Here is a 16,791-nt window from a genome sequence, read left to right on the forward strand (position 1 = left end):
CCTCTGCATAGTGGGATATTAAGTGCTCTTTCACCATTACTTTTACATATTTTTGATAATGAAAGCATATAAATTTATGAAAAAGTTATTATTAGGAATAAGAGAGTGGGATGCATTGGATCGACCTTCTTGTGGTGCATCCCGTGAGTACCCATTCATTGGGGAAACTGACGATCCTTCCTAGCCGACTGAATCCACATGGATCCCAGTCACTTTCAAAGCCAGCAACAAGCAGCTCCTGACAGCTTTCAACCTGACGCTGTTGACTGGCTACGGAAGAAGGGCAAACGCTAGAAGAAGAAGAGAGTGGTGGTGCACCCAGTTGAGCACACATTTAAAAAAATAATGTAGGGGCCAGGCGGTGGCACACGTGGTTAAGTGCTCATATTACAGTGTGCAAGGACCTAGGTTCAAGCGCCTGGTCCTCACCTGCAGGGGAAAATTGTCACAAGTGGTGAAGTAGAGGTACAGATATCTCTGTTTCTATCTCTTTCTCCTCTTCTCCTCTCAATTTCTCTCTATCTCCATCCAATAGTTAATAACTATTTTAAAAAATAATGGGGGACTGAGTGGTGGTGCACTTGGTTGAGCTCACATGCTACAGTGTGCAGGGATGTATGTTCAAGTCCCTAGTCCCTTCCTGCAGGGGGAAAGCTTTGTGAGTGCTGAAGCAGGGCTGTAGGTGCCTGTCTCTTTCCCTCTCTACCTCCCCCTTCCCACTCAGTTTCTGGCTGTCTCTATCCAATAAATAAAGATAATAATAATAAAAAAAAATCATTGGAGTCAGGCGGTAGCACAGCGTGTTAAGCGCAAGTGGCAGCGAAGCACAAGGACCTACATAAGGCTCCGGGTTCAAGCCCCCAGCTCCCCACTTGCAGGGCAGTAGCTTCACAAGCAGTGAAGCAGGTCTGCAGGTGTCTCTCTTTCTCTTCCCCTCTTGTCTTCCCCTCCTCTCTCCATTTCTCTCTGTCCTATCCAACAACAATAGTAACCACAACAATAAAAAAACAACAAGGGCAACAAAAGGGAATAAATAAATACTTTAAAAAATCATTTAAAAAAGCAATCTCAGGAGTCGGGTGGTAGCGCAGCAGGTTAAGTGCGTGTGGCGCCAAGCACCAAGGACCAGCCTAAGGATCCAGGTTAGAGCCTCCAGCTCCCCACCTGCAGGGGCGTCACTTCACAGACGGTGAAGCAGGTCTGCAGGTGTCTCTCTTTCTCTCCCCCTCTGTGTCTCCCCCTCCTCTCTCCATTTTTCTCTATCCTATCCAACAATAGCATCAATAACAACAACAATAATAACTACAACAACAATAAAAAACAACAAGGGCAACAAAAGGGAAAATAAATATAATTTTTTTAAAAAAAAGCAATCTTAAAAACAGCTTATTTATTTTATTTTAATGAGAGAAACAGAGAGACACAGAGAGAAACAGAGAGCATGACAATGAAAGGCTTATGGTGATGCTAGGGATTGAACCTGGGATCTCAGAACTTCAAGTACTAAAGTCTTTTGCATAATCATTACACTATCTCCCCAGCCTGTGCATGCACATTTTACTATGCCCAAGGACTAGGTTTAAAGCCCCTGCCCTGAAGCTTCATGAGCAGTGAAGCAGTGCTACAGGTGTCTCTCTCTCCTGTCTACTCCCTTTTCTTCCTTGCTTTTCTATTAAAACAAAACAGAAAAAGACACCAGGAATGGTGGATTTGTCGTGCAGGTAAGTACCAAGCCCTAGTGGAAGTCCTCATGGCAGTAAAATATATAAATAAATACAAAGTAAAATTTTAAAAATAGAAAAAGAATAGTAGAAGTCTTTACATCTAAGTGGATGCAAGCTTATGTCATACTGCTCACTCATTTCACTGTTAATGACAATATAGATTGCTTGAAAAGAAAATCTTAGGTAAAGGGAATACAAATTCCTTTGTATAGTTTTTAAACTTCTAATTTTTTGTTGTTGTTGTTTAGAAATGGAATCCTGGGAGTTGTGTGGTAGTGCAGCGGGATAAGCGCAGGTGGCGCAAAGCAACAAAGACTGGCGTAAGGATCCCACTTCAAGGCCCCGGCTCCCCACCTGCAGGGGAGTCGCTTCATAGGCGGTGAAGCGACAGGTCTGCAGGTGTCTTATCTTTCTCTCCCTCTCTGTCTTCCCCTCCTCTCTCCATTTATCTCTGCCCTATCTAATAATGATGACATCAAGAACAATACCAATAATAACTACAACAATAAAACAACAAGGGCAACAAAAGGGAATAAGTAAATATTTAAAAAAATTAAAGAAATAGAATTTTTAGTAGGAGGTCTATCACTTGTTGTACAGTGTGCCCAACCCCTACTTTTGGATTCAGTCTAAGTCCATGACCTTACCTTTAGCTTACCTTTAGCTCTCAGCCCTAGTGAATATTACCTCAACTCTTTGTTCTTGGAGCCCTAGCAGTATAGTCTGCATAATCTGTAGCCTCAGTTACTTCTGTGGACTTTCTGTCATCTTTCCTTGCACACTTAGCACCTAGAACAAAACTTGGCCCACAACAAACAAATCAATTCTTCTCCTCTTCTCTTTTTAACCCAGTTCACTCCTGCTAAGTCTCATCAATCTCTATCTTGTACAGACTTTATCCATGAAAGAGTGACAAAAGAGAGCCAGATTTTAATACAAGAGAAAGGAGGACAGGTGTTGGTAAAGAAAACTCCCAGGCAAAAAAAAAAAAAAAAAAAGCTTGTCATTATTTTGATAGTCCTTCTGAAATAGAAGGAATTTACCTGTCAGTGCCTTTAACTGACCTGTCTAAAGGAATACTTTCAATAAGTCAATATATAAGATCAAAAGATATATCTGCCTTATAACTCTTACCTGGAAGGGAACATACAGTCATTTTCTCGGTATAATCTATTCTTAATGATCTGATAGTGGGTTCCTAGCTTCCGTTTGACTACTTCCGCCATCATCTTCCTGGAGATACCTCCCCGGAAAGGAGTCAGATCCTCTTCTATGACACTGAGAAAGAATATAAATTATAAAAATAAATAAATAAAATAAAAAATAAAAAACAGGCTAAAAGCTTATCTGTAGGTTTAGTATTAGAGCACATGGCAACCTGAGGGAAAGAATAGAAGGTAGGAACGTGTAACTTTAGCCCAGAAGCACAGTAGTCTAAAACTTCAACACCAAAGTCACAATAAGGAAAAAAGCAAGTTAATTTCAACTCCTCTCTGCCTTACCTACAATATATCCCCCTCCTTCACTACTCATGTCCTCCTGCTCATAACTGACTTACCAACTCCCCTTCTCTGATCCCGTAGAAGGTAAAGGTTGATTATGTCATTCAGTCTAACACAATTTGACTTCTTTGTCCTCACTCTCACCCACCCCACATATTGTTGCGTCACCCAAAATCACATTATTGTAATATATAATTTGCAGAAGACTATATGGAGAGTCCTTAAATAAAAACAGAATTACCTTATGATCCAGCAATACCACACTTAGGCATTTATCCAAAGGAAATACAAACACTAACTTGAAGGAATATATGTACCTCCGTATGTTCGGAGCTGGAGAATTCACAATAGCCAAAGAGTAGAAGTAGCCTAAATTTCCATTGACAGGTAACTGGCTAAAGAAGTTATAGAATATAAACTCCATGGAATAATAGTCTGCAATCAAAAAATATGATATTGTGTCCTTTGGAAGAAAGTGGAACTGAAGGAGACTGTGCTAAGCAAAATAAGTAAAGAGAAAAAAAAAAAAACTACAGGATGGTTTCACTTATATGTAAAATCTAGAGAAATTTAACACATGAAATTGCAAAACAAACAGTCTCTAAGACTTTATGAAAACTATGGTGGTTATCATTGGGAGGACGAGGGCACAGAACTTTGGTGACAGATAACGGTGTAAAAGTATACCCTACAATCTTACTATCTTGTAAACCACCACTAGTCACAAATTAAAATAAAATTACATTATTGTTATGTCCTTTTTAAAGTTCATTACATTGTAACTATTTGGTTAATAAGGTAAGTAACAAGTGAATTCTTTTGAATCTTAGAATTAACAATGGAGAGGTAAAAAGGACCCTGCTAGTTAGATGATGAAGCATCTATCTAGAGAAATTAAATGGCTTGCCACAGAGCTAATTATTGTGAAATATAGAGCCAAATACAATACTTTTGAAATAAACTTTCTACCACACCACACTTCAGTCCTTGTTTAGCATACTTTATAATAAATAACAGGAAATGTATGATTAGGCTCATTCCTTCAATAACATTTACTGAGTACTCACAGAGGGCCAGCACCAGGGATACAACAGTGAATAAGACAAAGACCTTGGTTTCAAGTTTTCAGTTCAGTGGGGAAAGCAGTGTTGGACAGGTGTTTAGACCATCTAAGCCTCCCCTAGACCTAGACATTTTTATACCCTAGAAATAGAAAAACTATAAAGGAAAGATAGCTCACTTGGGTAGTGCATTTGTTTTGTCATGTGTCAAGTTCAAGCCTGACTCCCATTCCACTGAAGGAGGTTTTGGTGGTATGTTATCTTTCTCTCTGTTTCTCTAATTTTGGCTTTCTATGTGAAAAGTCAGCCTGGAGCAGTGAAGCCCCATTAACAAAATGAATAGATAGATAGATAGATAGATAGGTAGATAGGTAAGATAGATAGGAAAACCACCTGAGGAACAGTCTGCTCTTATAACATGCTAGGCTCTCTGACTGCTGTTCCTAAGTTCTCTAAGGGACTGAGTGGGTGGCTTCCCTATGACAAGAACTAACTTCTGAAAGACACATCAAAGAAAAGAACTCACCCATGGTAACAGCTGCAGTTTTGACTTGGACAAGGTTCATAGTTCTCCAAAGACCGGTTAATTTGGTCAATAAATACTTTCCACTTTGAACCTTCAAAAAAATGAAGTAAGTGAGAGTTAACAAAACATTCCTGAGCATTCTTACTTGTTCACAGAAGGCAGGTAAAACTAATGGAAGGTCAAAAAAAATTTATGTATACTTATTTATTCCCTTTTGTTGCCCTTGTTGTTTTATTGTTGTAGTTATTATTGTTGTTATTGATGTCATCGTTGTTGGATAGGACAGAGAGAAATGGAGAGAAGAGGGGAAGACAGACGGGGGGAGAGAAAGACAGACACCTGCAGACCTGCTTCACCGCCTGTGAAGCGACTCCCCTGCAGGTAGGGAGCCGGGGGCTCGAACCTGGATCCGTATGCAGGCCCTTGCACTTTGCACCACGTGCGCTTAACCCACTGTGCTACCGTCCGACTCCCGAAGGTAAAAAATTTTAAGACAACCTCTTTCCACCCCACTGGTAGAAATCACCAGGAAGGATTTATTTTGTAACTTTTGGAATTGTACCTGGGCCATCAGGTGTCAAAAGAAAAAAAAAAAAAGGAAAATGTCCCAGTTTAATACTTGGCATTACTACTCCTGAAAAGGCAAAGCAGGCATTCAGACAGCTTTGGATAAATTGGTAAGCCACCCAGATCCTCACCTTTTACTAATCAGTCTCATAATAAGACCTAGTGGAGAAGGGGGAAAAAAGCCACAGGCACGCGCGCGCGCACACACACACACACACACACGCACACACACGCACGCACACACAAAGTCTAGTCTAAGATCTATCCCTCCTTACCGCACACACAATATGTGTTAGAGAGGTGCAGAATAGCCACGCGCAGCGTGAGCAGGGGTATTCCCACTTCTCACCATCCCTCCTTCATATTGGGAGGATGGGTTACTCTCCAGGGTCCTGGGCAGGAGAAGCAGCATCAGACCCCAGGCACTCTCCGCCCTGCCCTGTGACCAGCTCTGAGCCACAGAGGCCACAGCAACAGCAACTGCAGGATGCCAGGCCCCCAGGCAGGAGGGCGGGGGGGGGGGGGGAGGCGAGAGAGTGCCTCTACACCCAGCCACACCTGAGCCGGAGAGGCAGGCTCAGCCCTGCTCTGAGCCCACCTGACTCCTTTTGGCGGCCGGGTACTGGGGGCAGGAGAAGCATCAGCAGCCACAGCAGAAGCTGCAAGTGGGTCCACCGCTCCATCGCCAGCCAACCCACTGCGGAATCCCGCTGCACCGCCGCTGCACCGCCGGCGGATGCACAGCCCCTCACAAAGATGGCCATGGTTTTCATACCACGTGGGTGGAGGGCCGCCCCTCACAAAGATGGCCGCCCGTCACTCATTCTCTCCGCCTCCAGGCCTCTGGTCTATGGCGGGATTTTTCTGGGAACTCAACCCGAGGATTTGGTTTCCGCTCTCTTCTATTGTGCCTAGTACTGTACTGGCAGGATGCTTTTAGGACTTATTTAACTGTAGTTAGCTGATTTCAGTATAGTGTAGTGTAGTATTCGCTGATAAAATTCTAGGATAGGGACTAGGGTGATAGCATAATGGTTAAGAAAAAGAATCTCCTGTAGAAGTCTCTTAGGTCCTAAATTCAACTCCCAGCACCACCATAAACCAGAGCTGAGCAGTTCTCGCGATCTCTTTATGATTAAAATAAGGTAAAGGAGGGTGGCACACCTAGTTGAGAGCACACCTTTACCTGGTCCCCACCTGCAGGGTGAAATCTTCACAAGTATGTGGTGAAGTTGTGCAGCAGGGCTGGCACATTCTCTTCTCGTCCTTCTCCCTTTCCTCTCTCAATTTCTCTCTGCCCTATGAAATTGAAAAAGTGAGAATGAATACATAGGATATTTTTTAAATTTCTAGGAGAGGATGAGTAACTGGCACTCCTTTGGAAAACATATCTAATGATGACAAATTCTTACATTCTATTTGTTTATTATTATTTTACCACAGCACTGTTCAACTCTGGCTTATGGTGGTGTGGGGATTGAACCTGGAACTTGGGAGCCTCAGGCATGAGAGGCTGTTTGCATAACCATTATGCTATCTACTCCTGCTATCCTTACATTCCGTAGCATACTGAAAACATCTGTTCTCTGCAGTCAAGATACTGAAGGTCAGAGAGGATATATATATATATATATATATATATATATATATATATATCTTTTGCTCACAGATTCAGTTAGTAGCACAAACTAACATAGTTATATCTAGACATAAAATTGCTTCTTACTACATAGCATAGATTTGTTGAGTACATGACATATACAGTACTTAGACCCCAAGGAGTTGCATAACTTTCCTTTTTTTAAATTTTCCCTTTTTGTTGCCCTTTTTTTTTTGTTGTTGTTGTAGTTATTATTGTTGTTATTGATGTCGTAGTTGTTAGATAGGACAGAGAGAAATTGAGAGAGGAGGGGGAGAGAAAGATAGACACCTGCAGACCTGCTTCACCACCTGTGAAGCAGGTGGGGAGCCGAGGGCTGGAACCGGGATCCTTATGCTGGCCCTTGCCCTTCACACCATGTGTGCTTAACCTGCTGTGCTACCTCTGACTCCTTTTTTGTTTGTTTTTAATACTTAGCTAGGATAGAAACAGAGAAATTGAGTGGGAAGGGGGAGAGAGAGAGAGAGACAGAGAAAGAGAGAGAGGGAAGGTGAGTGGATGTTGAAAGGGAGTCCTGCAGCACTGCTTCAATGTTTATGAAGCTGCCTTATAAAAGTGGGGCTTGGTGGCTTGAACCAAGCTTGTACTCTACTGAGTGTGCCATTGCCAGACCCTTCATAAGTTTCTTTGTAATGGAAATTTATAACAGTGTGGGTGACCTAGAAATGAGGAAAATCAGTAGACACCATCATACTGGATAATATACATGGATATTACAATGAGGTGCTATATACTGGATAGTATAGGTGAATATATACTACAATTAGAAGTTTTATTTTTAATCCAGACATTTTCTCTTTTTTTCCATTTCTGGTTCTTTTCCAATGTTTAGGTTTCTGATGACATGTAATTCTCAGACAAACATCCCTTCAAAACAGCACTTTCCTTGTGTCCTAGAGATGAATGCAGTGGGAATAGGTAATGATATATGTTGGGTTTGACATATTCATGATTAAAAGGTTTCTGGTTCATTAGAACCATAAGAATAGGGACCCCTGGAGGCAAAAACAAAAACACAAACAAAAAAACAAGAAAGGTACCAGGTGATAATGTGCCTGGTGGAATGCACACTTTACTATGCACAAAGACCCCGGTTCAAGTCTGTGATCCCTAACGGCAGTAAGGAAATTTTTAAGCTGCAGAATAGTGCTGCAGGCATCTCTTTCTCCTTTCTCTCTCTCTATATATATGTAAGTATATATAATATATAAATATATATTAATATATTATATAACATACTATAATAATATTATTATTATATAATATATTATATAATATACTATAATATAAATACTATATATATATATCCACTGGGGAAGGTAAAGTTGTGCAGGCCTTAGGCCCCAGTGATAACCCTTATAATTAAAGAAAGTAAGACTTTTTGAGAATTAACATAGTTTTTTTTTAAGATTTTATTTATTTATTAATGAGAAAGATAGAAGGAGAGAGAGGAAGAACCTGACATCACTGGTACATGTGCTGCCAGGGACTGAACTCAGGATCCTCACCCTGAGAGTCCGATGCCCTATGCACTGTGCCACCTCCCGGACCACACTTACAGTTTTTCTGTTGAGACATTTAAAAATATCTGTAGGGAAAGATCTCACAGAAGGCTGGTTTTGACATTTTTGCTATTTAAAAAAAATTATTTTGTTTATAAAAATGAAACATTGACAAAACCATAGGATAAGAGGGGTACCACTCCACACAATTCCCACCACCAGAATTCTGTATCTCATCCCTTCCCTTGATAGCTTTCCTATTCTTTAACCCTCTGGGAGTATGGACCCAAGGTCATTGTGGGATGCAGAAGGTGGAAGGTCTGGCTTCTGTAATTGCTTCCCCGATGAACATGGGCGTTGACAATTTCATCCATACTCCCAGCCTGCCTCTCTCTTTCCCTAGTAGGGTGGGGCTCTGGGGAAGGGGAGCTCCAGGACACATTGGTGGTTGTCTATCCAGGGAAGTCTGGTCGGCATCATGGTAGCATCCAGAACCTGGTGGCTGAAAAGAGAGTTAACATACAAAGCCAAACAAATTGTTGACCAGTCATGAACCTAAAGGCTGGAATAGTGCAGATGAAGAGTCGGGGGGGGGGGGGTACTCCATTTTGTAGATAGCTAGTAGGCATATTTTAGTTATATTCCAAAGGGCCTGTGGCTATACTAGTTTTTTTTTCCCCTGAGCCTGAAATCTGAGATGTAGGTTTTGACACTTTTGCTATTAAAATTTTTTTAAAATTATCTTTATTTGTTTATTGGATAGAGACAGCCTGAAAGGAAAGGGGGAGATAGAGAGGGAGAGAGTCAGAGAGACACCTGCAGCCCTGCTTTACCACTCATGAAGCTTTCCCCCTGCATGTGGGGACTGGAGGCTTGAACCTGGGTTCTTGCCCATTGTAAACATGTGTGCTCAACCAAGTGCGCCATCACCTAGCCCCACTTTTTCTATTCTAATTATTCCAAACTACTGGAAGTTCCTGTATTCATCATAATGTTACCCACCTCCCTACCTTTTCATCTGTTACTTTCTTTTCTAGAAAGTCTTTCTCCCATGAACTGCCTAAGCATTTTGGAATTTGTGAAATTTTCATTGGTGTTGACATCAACACCTCCCCACAGAATTTATTGCAAGGTTTTGCATGCTATCTCTAGACCTTGAATATATTTTTAATGTTGCATTATTGCAATAGATTTCCATTACTGTGTTTTCCCTGTGTCTTGTTTATCTTTTCCATTACACTGTGAGGCTTTAATTTTTGTAACTCCAGACATTAATTTTTGTAACTCCAGTATCTATTTGCCGTTTCTTTTCCTTCTCCTTTTTTGTTCTTGTAGGCAGCAGGCCATTTTTGTACCACTAAAAAAAAAAAAAAAAAAAAAGACTAGGAAAAAAAAAAGGAATGAAAAAGAAAAAAAATCATTTATGAACGAAAGAGAACCAGAGTATCAGCCTATCACATCCAATACCTGGGATCAAACCTGGGCTCTCATGCTTGTGAGTCCAATGTCCCAGTCACTGAACAATCATCAGGACCACTCTGTTTAGTCTTTAATCTAGCAGACAGTATGACCATGATTGCACGCTGAGGCAAGACTTCATGACTTGGGTGTGACATAGCCTTAAGTGAAGTTTCCTAGCTTGCACCATCTGTAAATGGGGGCTATGCAGAATGTTAGAGGGTTGCTACTTGCAACTCACGAGATAATATGAAATACCCTTTGTTTGGTGGCCTAGGTGGGAGTGGGATGCGGAGTGTGTGTGTATCTGAATACATTCGCGAGCGCACAGAAGGTCCTAGCCTCAGAGGCGAGGGCGAATCCCACCATACAGGTACTTGCAGGAGTAGGGTGCCCGTTCCTTTCGCGGCTGTGTAGTTCCGGCGGCCAGCTGTGGGCGGGGCGGCTGCCTGTCGCCGAGTTGACGTCACTGCCGTGCGCTGCCACGTCTGCTCTGCTCGGTGGTAATGGAGGCTGAAGATGAGTGCTGATGGGGCGGTGCTTTCCTAGTAGCTTTAGCTCTGGCTCTGGCTCTGACTCTGTCACTGACTCTGGGTTTGGATCTGGGTCTGGATCTGGGTCTGGATTTGACAGCCCAAAGTCTGGACCTCTGTTCGCCACTCTCTGGGCGGGAACGGCCTGCGGACAAGCAGCTGGTTAGGAGCGCCTAACCGCGGAGTGTTATCTTGCTTGGGGTCCAGTCTCAATAGCCACCTCCTCCTCCCCCTCCTCCTCCAAGGGATCCCGCCCCACCAGCCGGGCCTCCTCCATGCGTGAGTACCATCGAACTGCCGCGTTGTCGACTGTCCTGAACCTATTTGGACCCTTCTGTATAGCTCGGTGGGGTCCGCTTCATCGTCCTCTCTTAGGGGCCAGATCAGGCTGTTGAAGTTTGTGGTCCCTCGCTGTATACCTTCCTCCAACCCCTACTCGCCTATTCCATCCCAGTATTCTTGAGTTTGTTGTTGTTCGTGAAACCTAATTCAGCTGATCTAGATAACTCAGGATTATACATTATTTCAGTTCATATTCCATGTTTAAAATACATCTTTCTTATTCTGAGGCATATGGCAAAAGTGCCGTCAAAATGTATGTTGTTAGAAACAAAATTAGTAAATAAATACACTTAGACTGGTGGACCCCAGAGATCACAATGGCATTATGTGAACATGCCCCTAAATGCACACACTTTTCTAATATAACCCAGTTGAAGAGCAAATAACTATTTGGATTATTTTAATTGTAAACATGTAACTGCTATCTAGCTATAGGACTCTAGGGGGCGAGGGGTAGTTATTTAGGCTATAATTCTTCATAGAATCTATCTGCGTTTTCCATTTGCCTATAAATTATCACGATCCCCAAATAGAAACGCCCAAGTTAAAAAGAATGTATGTTAAATGTAATTATGCATTTTAAGACTATTTTATGCACTGCTGTTTGGAAACATTGTTTTAAACATTTTATTTAAAGTTTACTAACATTTTATTCATTGCTCTCGTGATTAATTTTTTTTCCTCGTGATTAATTAAAACTTTTTCGACACTTTTGCTCCACTTTCCTTTCCCTGTGCTCTTTCATTGAGCAAGGACTAACAGTCCCTGTATCCAGCTGTTTGAATGGTTTGTCTCACCTGGCATTTATTAAGTCTGCATCCTAAAGCTCTTAGGTATAAGGAAGGATTCAGTCTGCAATAACTTTTTGAAAACGAAGGTATTTCCAGGGCTTCTTACTTCAGTTTTAAATTACAGTGTATAGTTTAGGAAATAGGTTTTGGTATCCATCTTGACAGAGCCATTATTTTACCAAATTCTTATCTGTTACTTACCCTTTTTTTAAAAAATTGTATTTATATTTATTGGACAAAGACAGAAATTGAGAAAGAAGAGGGAGAGAGACACAGACACCTTCAGCACTGCTTCACCACTCGTGAAGCTTTCTCCCTGAAGGTGGGGACTAGGCAATTAAACTTGGGTCATTGGTGCACCATCAGGCCCCGTTACTTGCCCTGTAATCTTGTAGCTTGAGTATATATATATTTTTTTCTTCTTTTTTATTTTTTTTATATTTATTTTATTTATTTATTCCCTTTTATTGCCCTTGTTGTTTTATTGTTGTAGTTATTATTGTTGTTGTTGTTGGATAGGACAGAGAGAAATGGAGAGAGGGAGGGGAAGACAGAGAGGAGGAGAGAAAGATAGACACCTGCAGACCTGTGAAGCGACGCCCCTGCAGGGGGGGAGCCGGGGTTCGAACCGGGATCCTTATGCCGGTCCTTGTGCTTTGCGCCACCTGCGCTTAACCCGCTGCGCTACAGCCCGACTCCCTTTTTTCTTCTTTTTTACCAGAGCACTGATCAGCTCTGGTTTATGGTGGTGTGGAGGATTGAACCTGGGACTTTGCAGCCTCAAGCATGAGAGTCTCTTTGCATAACCATTAAGTTATCTACCCCTGCCCTAGTTTCAGTAATTTTTAAAAATATTTTTATTCCCTTTTGTTGCCCTTGTTTTTTTTTTTCTGTAATGATTATTGTTGTTATTGGTGGTGTTGTTGTTGGATAGGACAGAGAGAAATGGAGAGAAGAGGGAGAGAAAGACACCTGCTTCACCGCCTGTGAAGCGACTCCCCTGCAGGTCGGGAGCTGGGGGCTCGAACAGGGATCTTTATGCCAGCCCTTGCGCTTCAGGCCACCTGCGATTAACCCGCTGTGCTACCGCCGACTCCCCCCAGCTTCACTAATTTATAGATGATTTTACATCAGTTTTTCTGGAGTGAGCATCCTATTGAATTCTTTTAAGTTATTTCATTGTTTCTAACATTCCCTTCTCTCCCCACATATGGAGATATTACTTGAACAGTTTTTTAAAACTATTTTTTAATATTTATTCCCTTTTGTTGCCCTTGTTGTTTTATTGTTGTAATTATTACTGATGTCGTTGTTGTTGGATAGGACAGAGAGAAATGGAGAGAGGAGGGGAAGATAGAGGAGGAGAGAAAGATAGACACCTGCAGACCTGCTTCACCACTTGTGAAGCGACTCCTCTGCAGGTAGGGGAGCCAGGGTCTTGGACACCAGGATCCTTATGCCTGTCCTTGTGCTTTGTGCCATCTGTGCTTAACCTGCTTCACTTACCACCCGACTCTCTACTTGGACAGTTTTAAAGAATCAAATACCTGCTATTGTAATTTCATCCATCATTGGATATAGAGCATTCCAAAGACATGAAACACATTTTTTTCCCCATAGTGTAGAAATGACTATTAAATTCACATTATGGGACACATCTGATCTCAGAACTCTGCTTTTTCAGTAACAACGCATATGTTTGGTGTTCCTTGTAAACTTCTGTGAGGTTGTAATATCTTTCACTTGATGTAAGTCAATTCACAAAACACAGAAGCTATGACTTTCCTAATGCTGAACAGAGTTTAGCTCAGAACCTAGTCTTCTGATTCACCGGAGTCTAAGTAGACCTTTTCATAGAATAAAGTAACAAACAGATGGAGCATTTGTTTTAAAATCATGTTTTATAAGACTTACATTGCCTACTTTAAAAATAGCAAGCTGATAATTACTTTTTTGTTATTCAGAGTTGAAACAGGTTGGCCACCATTAACCTGGATTGCAGCTACAGGTGGCTCTGGAAGCAAACTGGTTCTCGGATATGCCTGGTGGAAGGAGGGGCCCTAGTCGGCAGCAACTAAGCCGTTCAGCTTTGCCTTCTTTACAGACTTTGGTTGGTGGGGGCTGTGGCAATGGAACAGGTCTGAGAAACAGGTAAAGAAAAACTAAGATGCATAGCTTTTAATATCCTATGATTAGTTAAAGTTAACGTAGAAGTCACTATGCTATTCAGATATCTGCTTTTTTTGACATAGAAATAGAAATTCTGACCTTGAGAACAAACAACATTTCAGAATACGTTGAAGATAAAAGTTGTGATATAGGACCCACAAAAGTGAAAGTAGTTCAGTTTTTTTTTAATGTCTTTATTGGGGGAAGTAGTTCAATTTTTACTTTTAACTGATAAGCCAGATTCTAATCACTGTATAACTATTTAAAAAAATAGCTTAAGTGAATAAAATTACAAGCAAATATGATTGTTTACCTACGAACTGGCATCTTTACTCTACTGGGCAAATTAAAACATGAGGTCCTGAAATTATGGATCATATTCCATCAGTGGTCTTAAAATTATTTTGTTAAAGCTTATTTAAAATCAACAAATTCATTTTGTAGTATACACAACTTCAGATTGATGTCATGTATGAGAATAAAATAATTTTATGTCTTTAATTGAAACTTTGCTTCTAATTTTCTTTTTTTTTAAGTTTTTTATTAAAAAAATGTTTATTTTTAAGAGAGATGCAGAGAGAGAAAGACAGAAACACCAGAGCATTGCACAGCTCTGGCTTATTGTGTTGGAGGGGATTGAACCTGAGACTTCGGAGCCCCAGGTTCTAGGGTCTCTGCATAACCATTATGTTGTCTACCCCCCCTACCCCGCCCTCTGCTTCTAATTTTCCAGTTAGCTTGAATTACTTCTGGGATAACTCAGTTCAGAAAATTCAATCATGATAGTGGTAAAAAGAGATGGCTTGGGGAGTCGGGCAGTAGTGCAACAGGTTAAGCTCAAGTGGTGCAAAGCCCAAGGACCAGCATAAGGAGCCTGGTTAGAATCCTCTGCTCCTCACCTGCAGGGGAGTCACTTCACAAGTGGTGAAGCAGGTCTGCTGGTGTCTTTCTCTCCACTCCCCCCCTCTGTCTTCCTCTCCTTTCTCCATTTCTCTCTGTCCTTTCTAACAACAATAACTACAACAATAAAGAAAAAACAAGGACAACAAAAAGGGGATAAATAAATAATTTTTTTAAAGAGATGGCTTTTACCTGATCAGTGTAATTTCTGCTTTTTCCCTGAATAAATTTTTCTCTTGCCTTGATTCTATTTTTTAATGAAATGTTTATTTAATGAGTTTATTGGATAGAGACAGAAATCAAAAGGGGAGAGGGAGGTAGTAGGGGAGAGACACTTGCAGTAGTACTGTTTCTCCACTCATGAGGCTCCCCACCCCCCCCATCCTTGTACCTTGTGCAGTGAACAGAGTGCATCAGCACCTGGCCCCTCCTTGGTTCTATTTTTCAAAGTTAGCAATCATTACTACTTTTATTATTTTTAATAGTTTTTAATTTATTTTTTTATTATCTTTATTTATTGGATAGAGACAGCCAGAAATTGAGAGGGAAGGGGGAGATAGAGAGGGAGAGAGACAGAGACACCTACAAGTGCAGGCACCAAATCCCAGCAATAACCCTGGAGGCAAAAAAAACAAAAAAAGATAATATTGTTAGTTTCATAGTATGATACTGAAAATAAATGAAACTTGAATTATAATTTTAAAATGAAAAGTAAATTGCAGTAACTCTTAAAACTTTATTTAGAATTTTAAAAAATCCTACAAATTTGTGTTATCTCACATTTATAAAAACATAGAGGATGAGGGTGGGCAGTGATGAACCCAGTTAAGTGCATATATCTCCAAGTGCTACAACCCAGGTTCGAACCCCCCACTCCATACCTGCAGGGGGGAACCCTTCATAAGTGGTGAAGCGGGTCTCTAGGTGTGTTTCTCTTTCCTTCTCTATCTCACCTCCCTCTCAGATTCTTCTTTTCTTGTCAAATAAAATAGACAGGAAAAAAAAAGGTACAAAAAATGGCTGCCAGGATGGATTTGTAATGCCAGCACAGATCCCCAGTGATAATCCTGGTGGAAATAAATAAAAGAAAATGGATGAAAATATATGCAATGGTCGTCCGGGAGGTGGCGCAGTGGATAAAGCATTGGACTCTCAAGCATGAGGTCCAAAGTTCAGTCCCCATTAGCATACATGTAACAGAGTGATGTCTGGTATCCTCTCTTTCCTCCTATCTTTATCATTAATAAATATATATTTTTTGCCATTTTTTCCCTTTTGTTGCCCTTGTTCATCGTTGTTGTTATTATTGTTGTTATTGCTGTCATTGTTGGATAGGACAGAGAGAAATCGAGATAGGAGAGGAAGACAGAGAGGGGGAGAGTCAGACACCTGCTGACCCGCTTCACCACTTGTGAAGCGACCCCCCCTGCAGGTGGGGAGCCGGGGGGCTCAAACCCGGACGCTTACGCCAGTCCTTGTGCTTTGCGCTACATGTGCTTAACCCGCTGCGCTACTGCCCGGCCCCTATATGAAATATTTTTTTAAAAAAAGAATATATGCAATGCTTTTGAAAAAAGATACTATCTGACATAGGTATTGATATGAAGAGGATGTTACCAGGATGAAGTACTTACCTTAATTTTACTGAAGAGACACCCTTACCCTAGTGATTTAGTACATTAAAGTTGCAAAAAGAAATGGTAATTATGCCCAGTTGGAATTTCATCTAAAAAAAAATCCTAGCCCTAACTTATGTATTAACTCCAGCAGTTCTTTGTTCTTTGGCTTTGGCCTTCATGGTTTCCCAAGGTAGCAATATTCCAGAGTGTCCTTTGGAATCTCTTTAGAGTCTCGGATATTTCTTGTTGGGAGGTTTAAAAGGGAGAAGGGGACAGTCAGACCTAGTAATTTAGGCTTCAGGTTTCCCAGTCCTAAGTCTGACTTCTTGTGTATTTTAAGTACTGGGATACTGGAGAGAATGAAGTGCCATACTCTTACTTTCAATTCTTAAAAAGAATTGAAAAATTCCTAGATGATTCTGCTTACACTTGAAATC

The 16,791-nt window shown here is 41.1% G+C and overlaps 2 protein-coding genes across 4 annotated transcripts in view; one reads left to right on the forward strand and one right to left on the reverse strand.

Moving 5' to 3' along the window:
• The window catches only part of POGLUT1 (protein O-glucosyltransferase 1), a 32,025-nt gene extending 25,880 nt beyond the window's left edge, over positions 1 to 6,145 (reverse strand). Inside the window, exons 1-3 of the mRNA XM_007532106.3 lie at positions 5,979 to 6,145; positions 4,814 to 4,904; positions 2,859 to 3,002 (exon numbers count right to left, since the gene is read on the reverse strand). Of these exons, the coding sequence (XP_007532168.2) occupies positions 2,859 to 3,002; positions 4,814 to 4,904; positions 5,979 to 6,144 (401 nt within the window). The 5' untranslated portion in view covers position 6,145. The remainder of the gene's footprint in view (positions 1 to 2,858; positions 3,003 to 4,813; positions 4,905 to 5,978) is intronic.
• Positions 6,146 to 10,482: 4,337 nt separating this feature from the next.
• The window catches only part of TMEM39A (transmembrane protein 39A), a 43,203-nt gene continuing 36,894 nt past the window's right edge, over positions 10,483 to 16,791 (forward strand). For all 3 annotated transcript variants that reach the window (XR_009551648.1, XM_007532107.3, XM_060198312.1), the window contains exons 1-2: positions 10,483 to 10,812; positions 13,631 to 13,817. Coding sequence is in view for 2 of the 3 variants with exons in the window: in XM_007532107.3 (XP_007532169.1) it covers positions 13,705 to 13,817 (113 nt within the window). In the remaining variant the exon portion in view is untranslated. The remainder of the gene's footprint in view (positions 10,813 to 13,630; positions 13,818 to 16,791) is intronic.

This window comes from Erinaceus europaeus, chromosome 9, assembly GCF_950295315.1.
Source record: "Erinaceus europaeus chromosome 9, mEriEur2.1, whole genome shotgun sequence".
Taxonomy (NCBI): Eukaryota; Metazoa; Chordata; class Mammalia; order Eulipotyphla; family Erinaceidae; genus Erinaceus; species Erinaceus europaeus.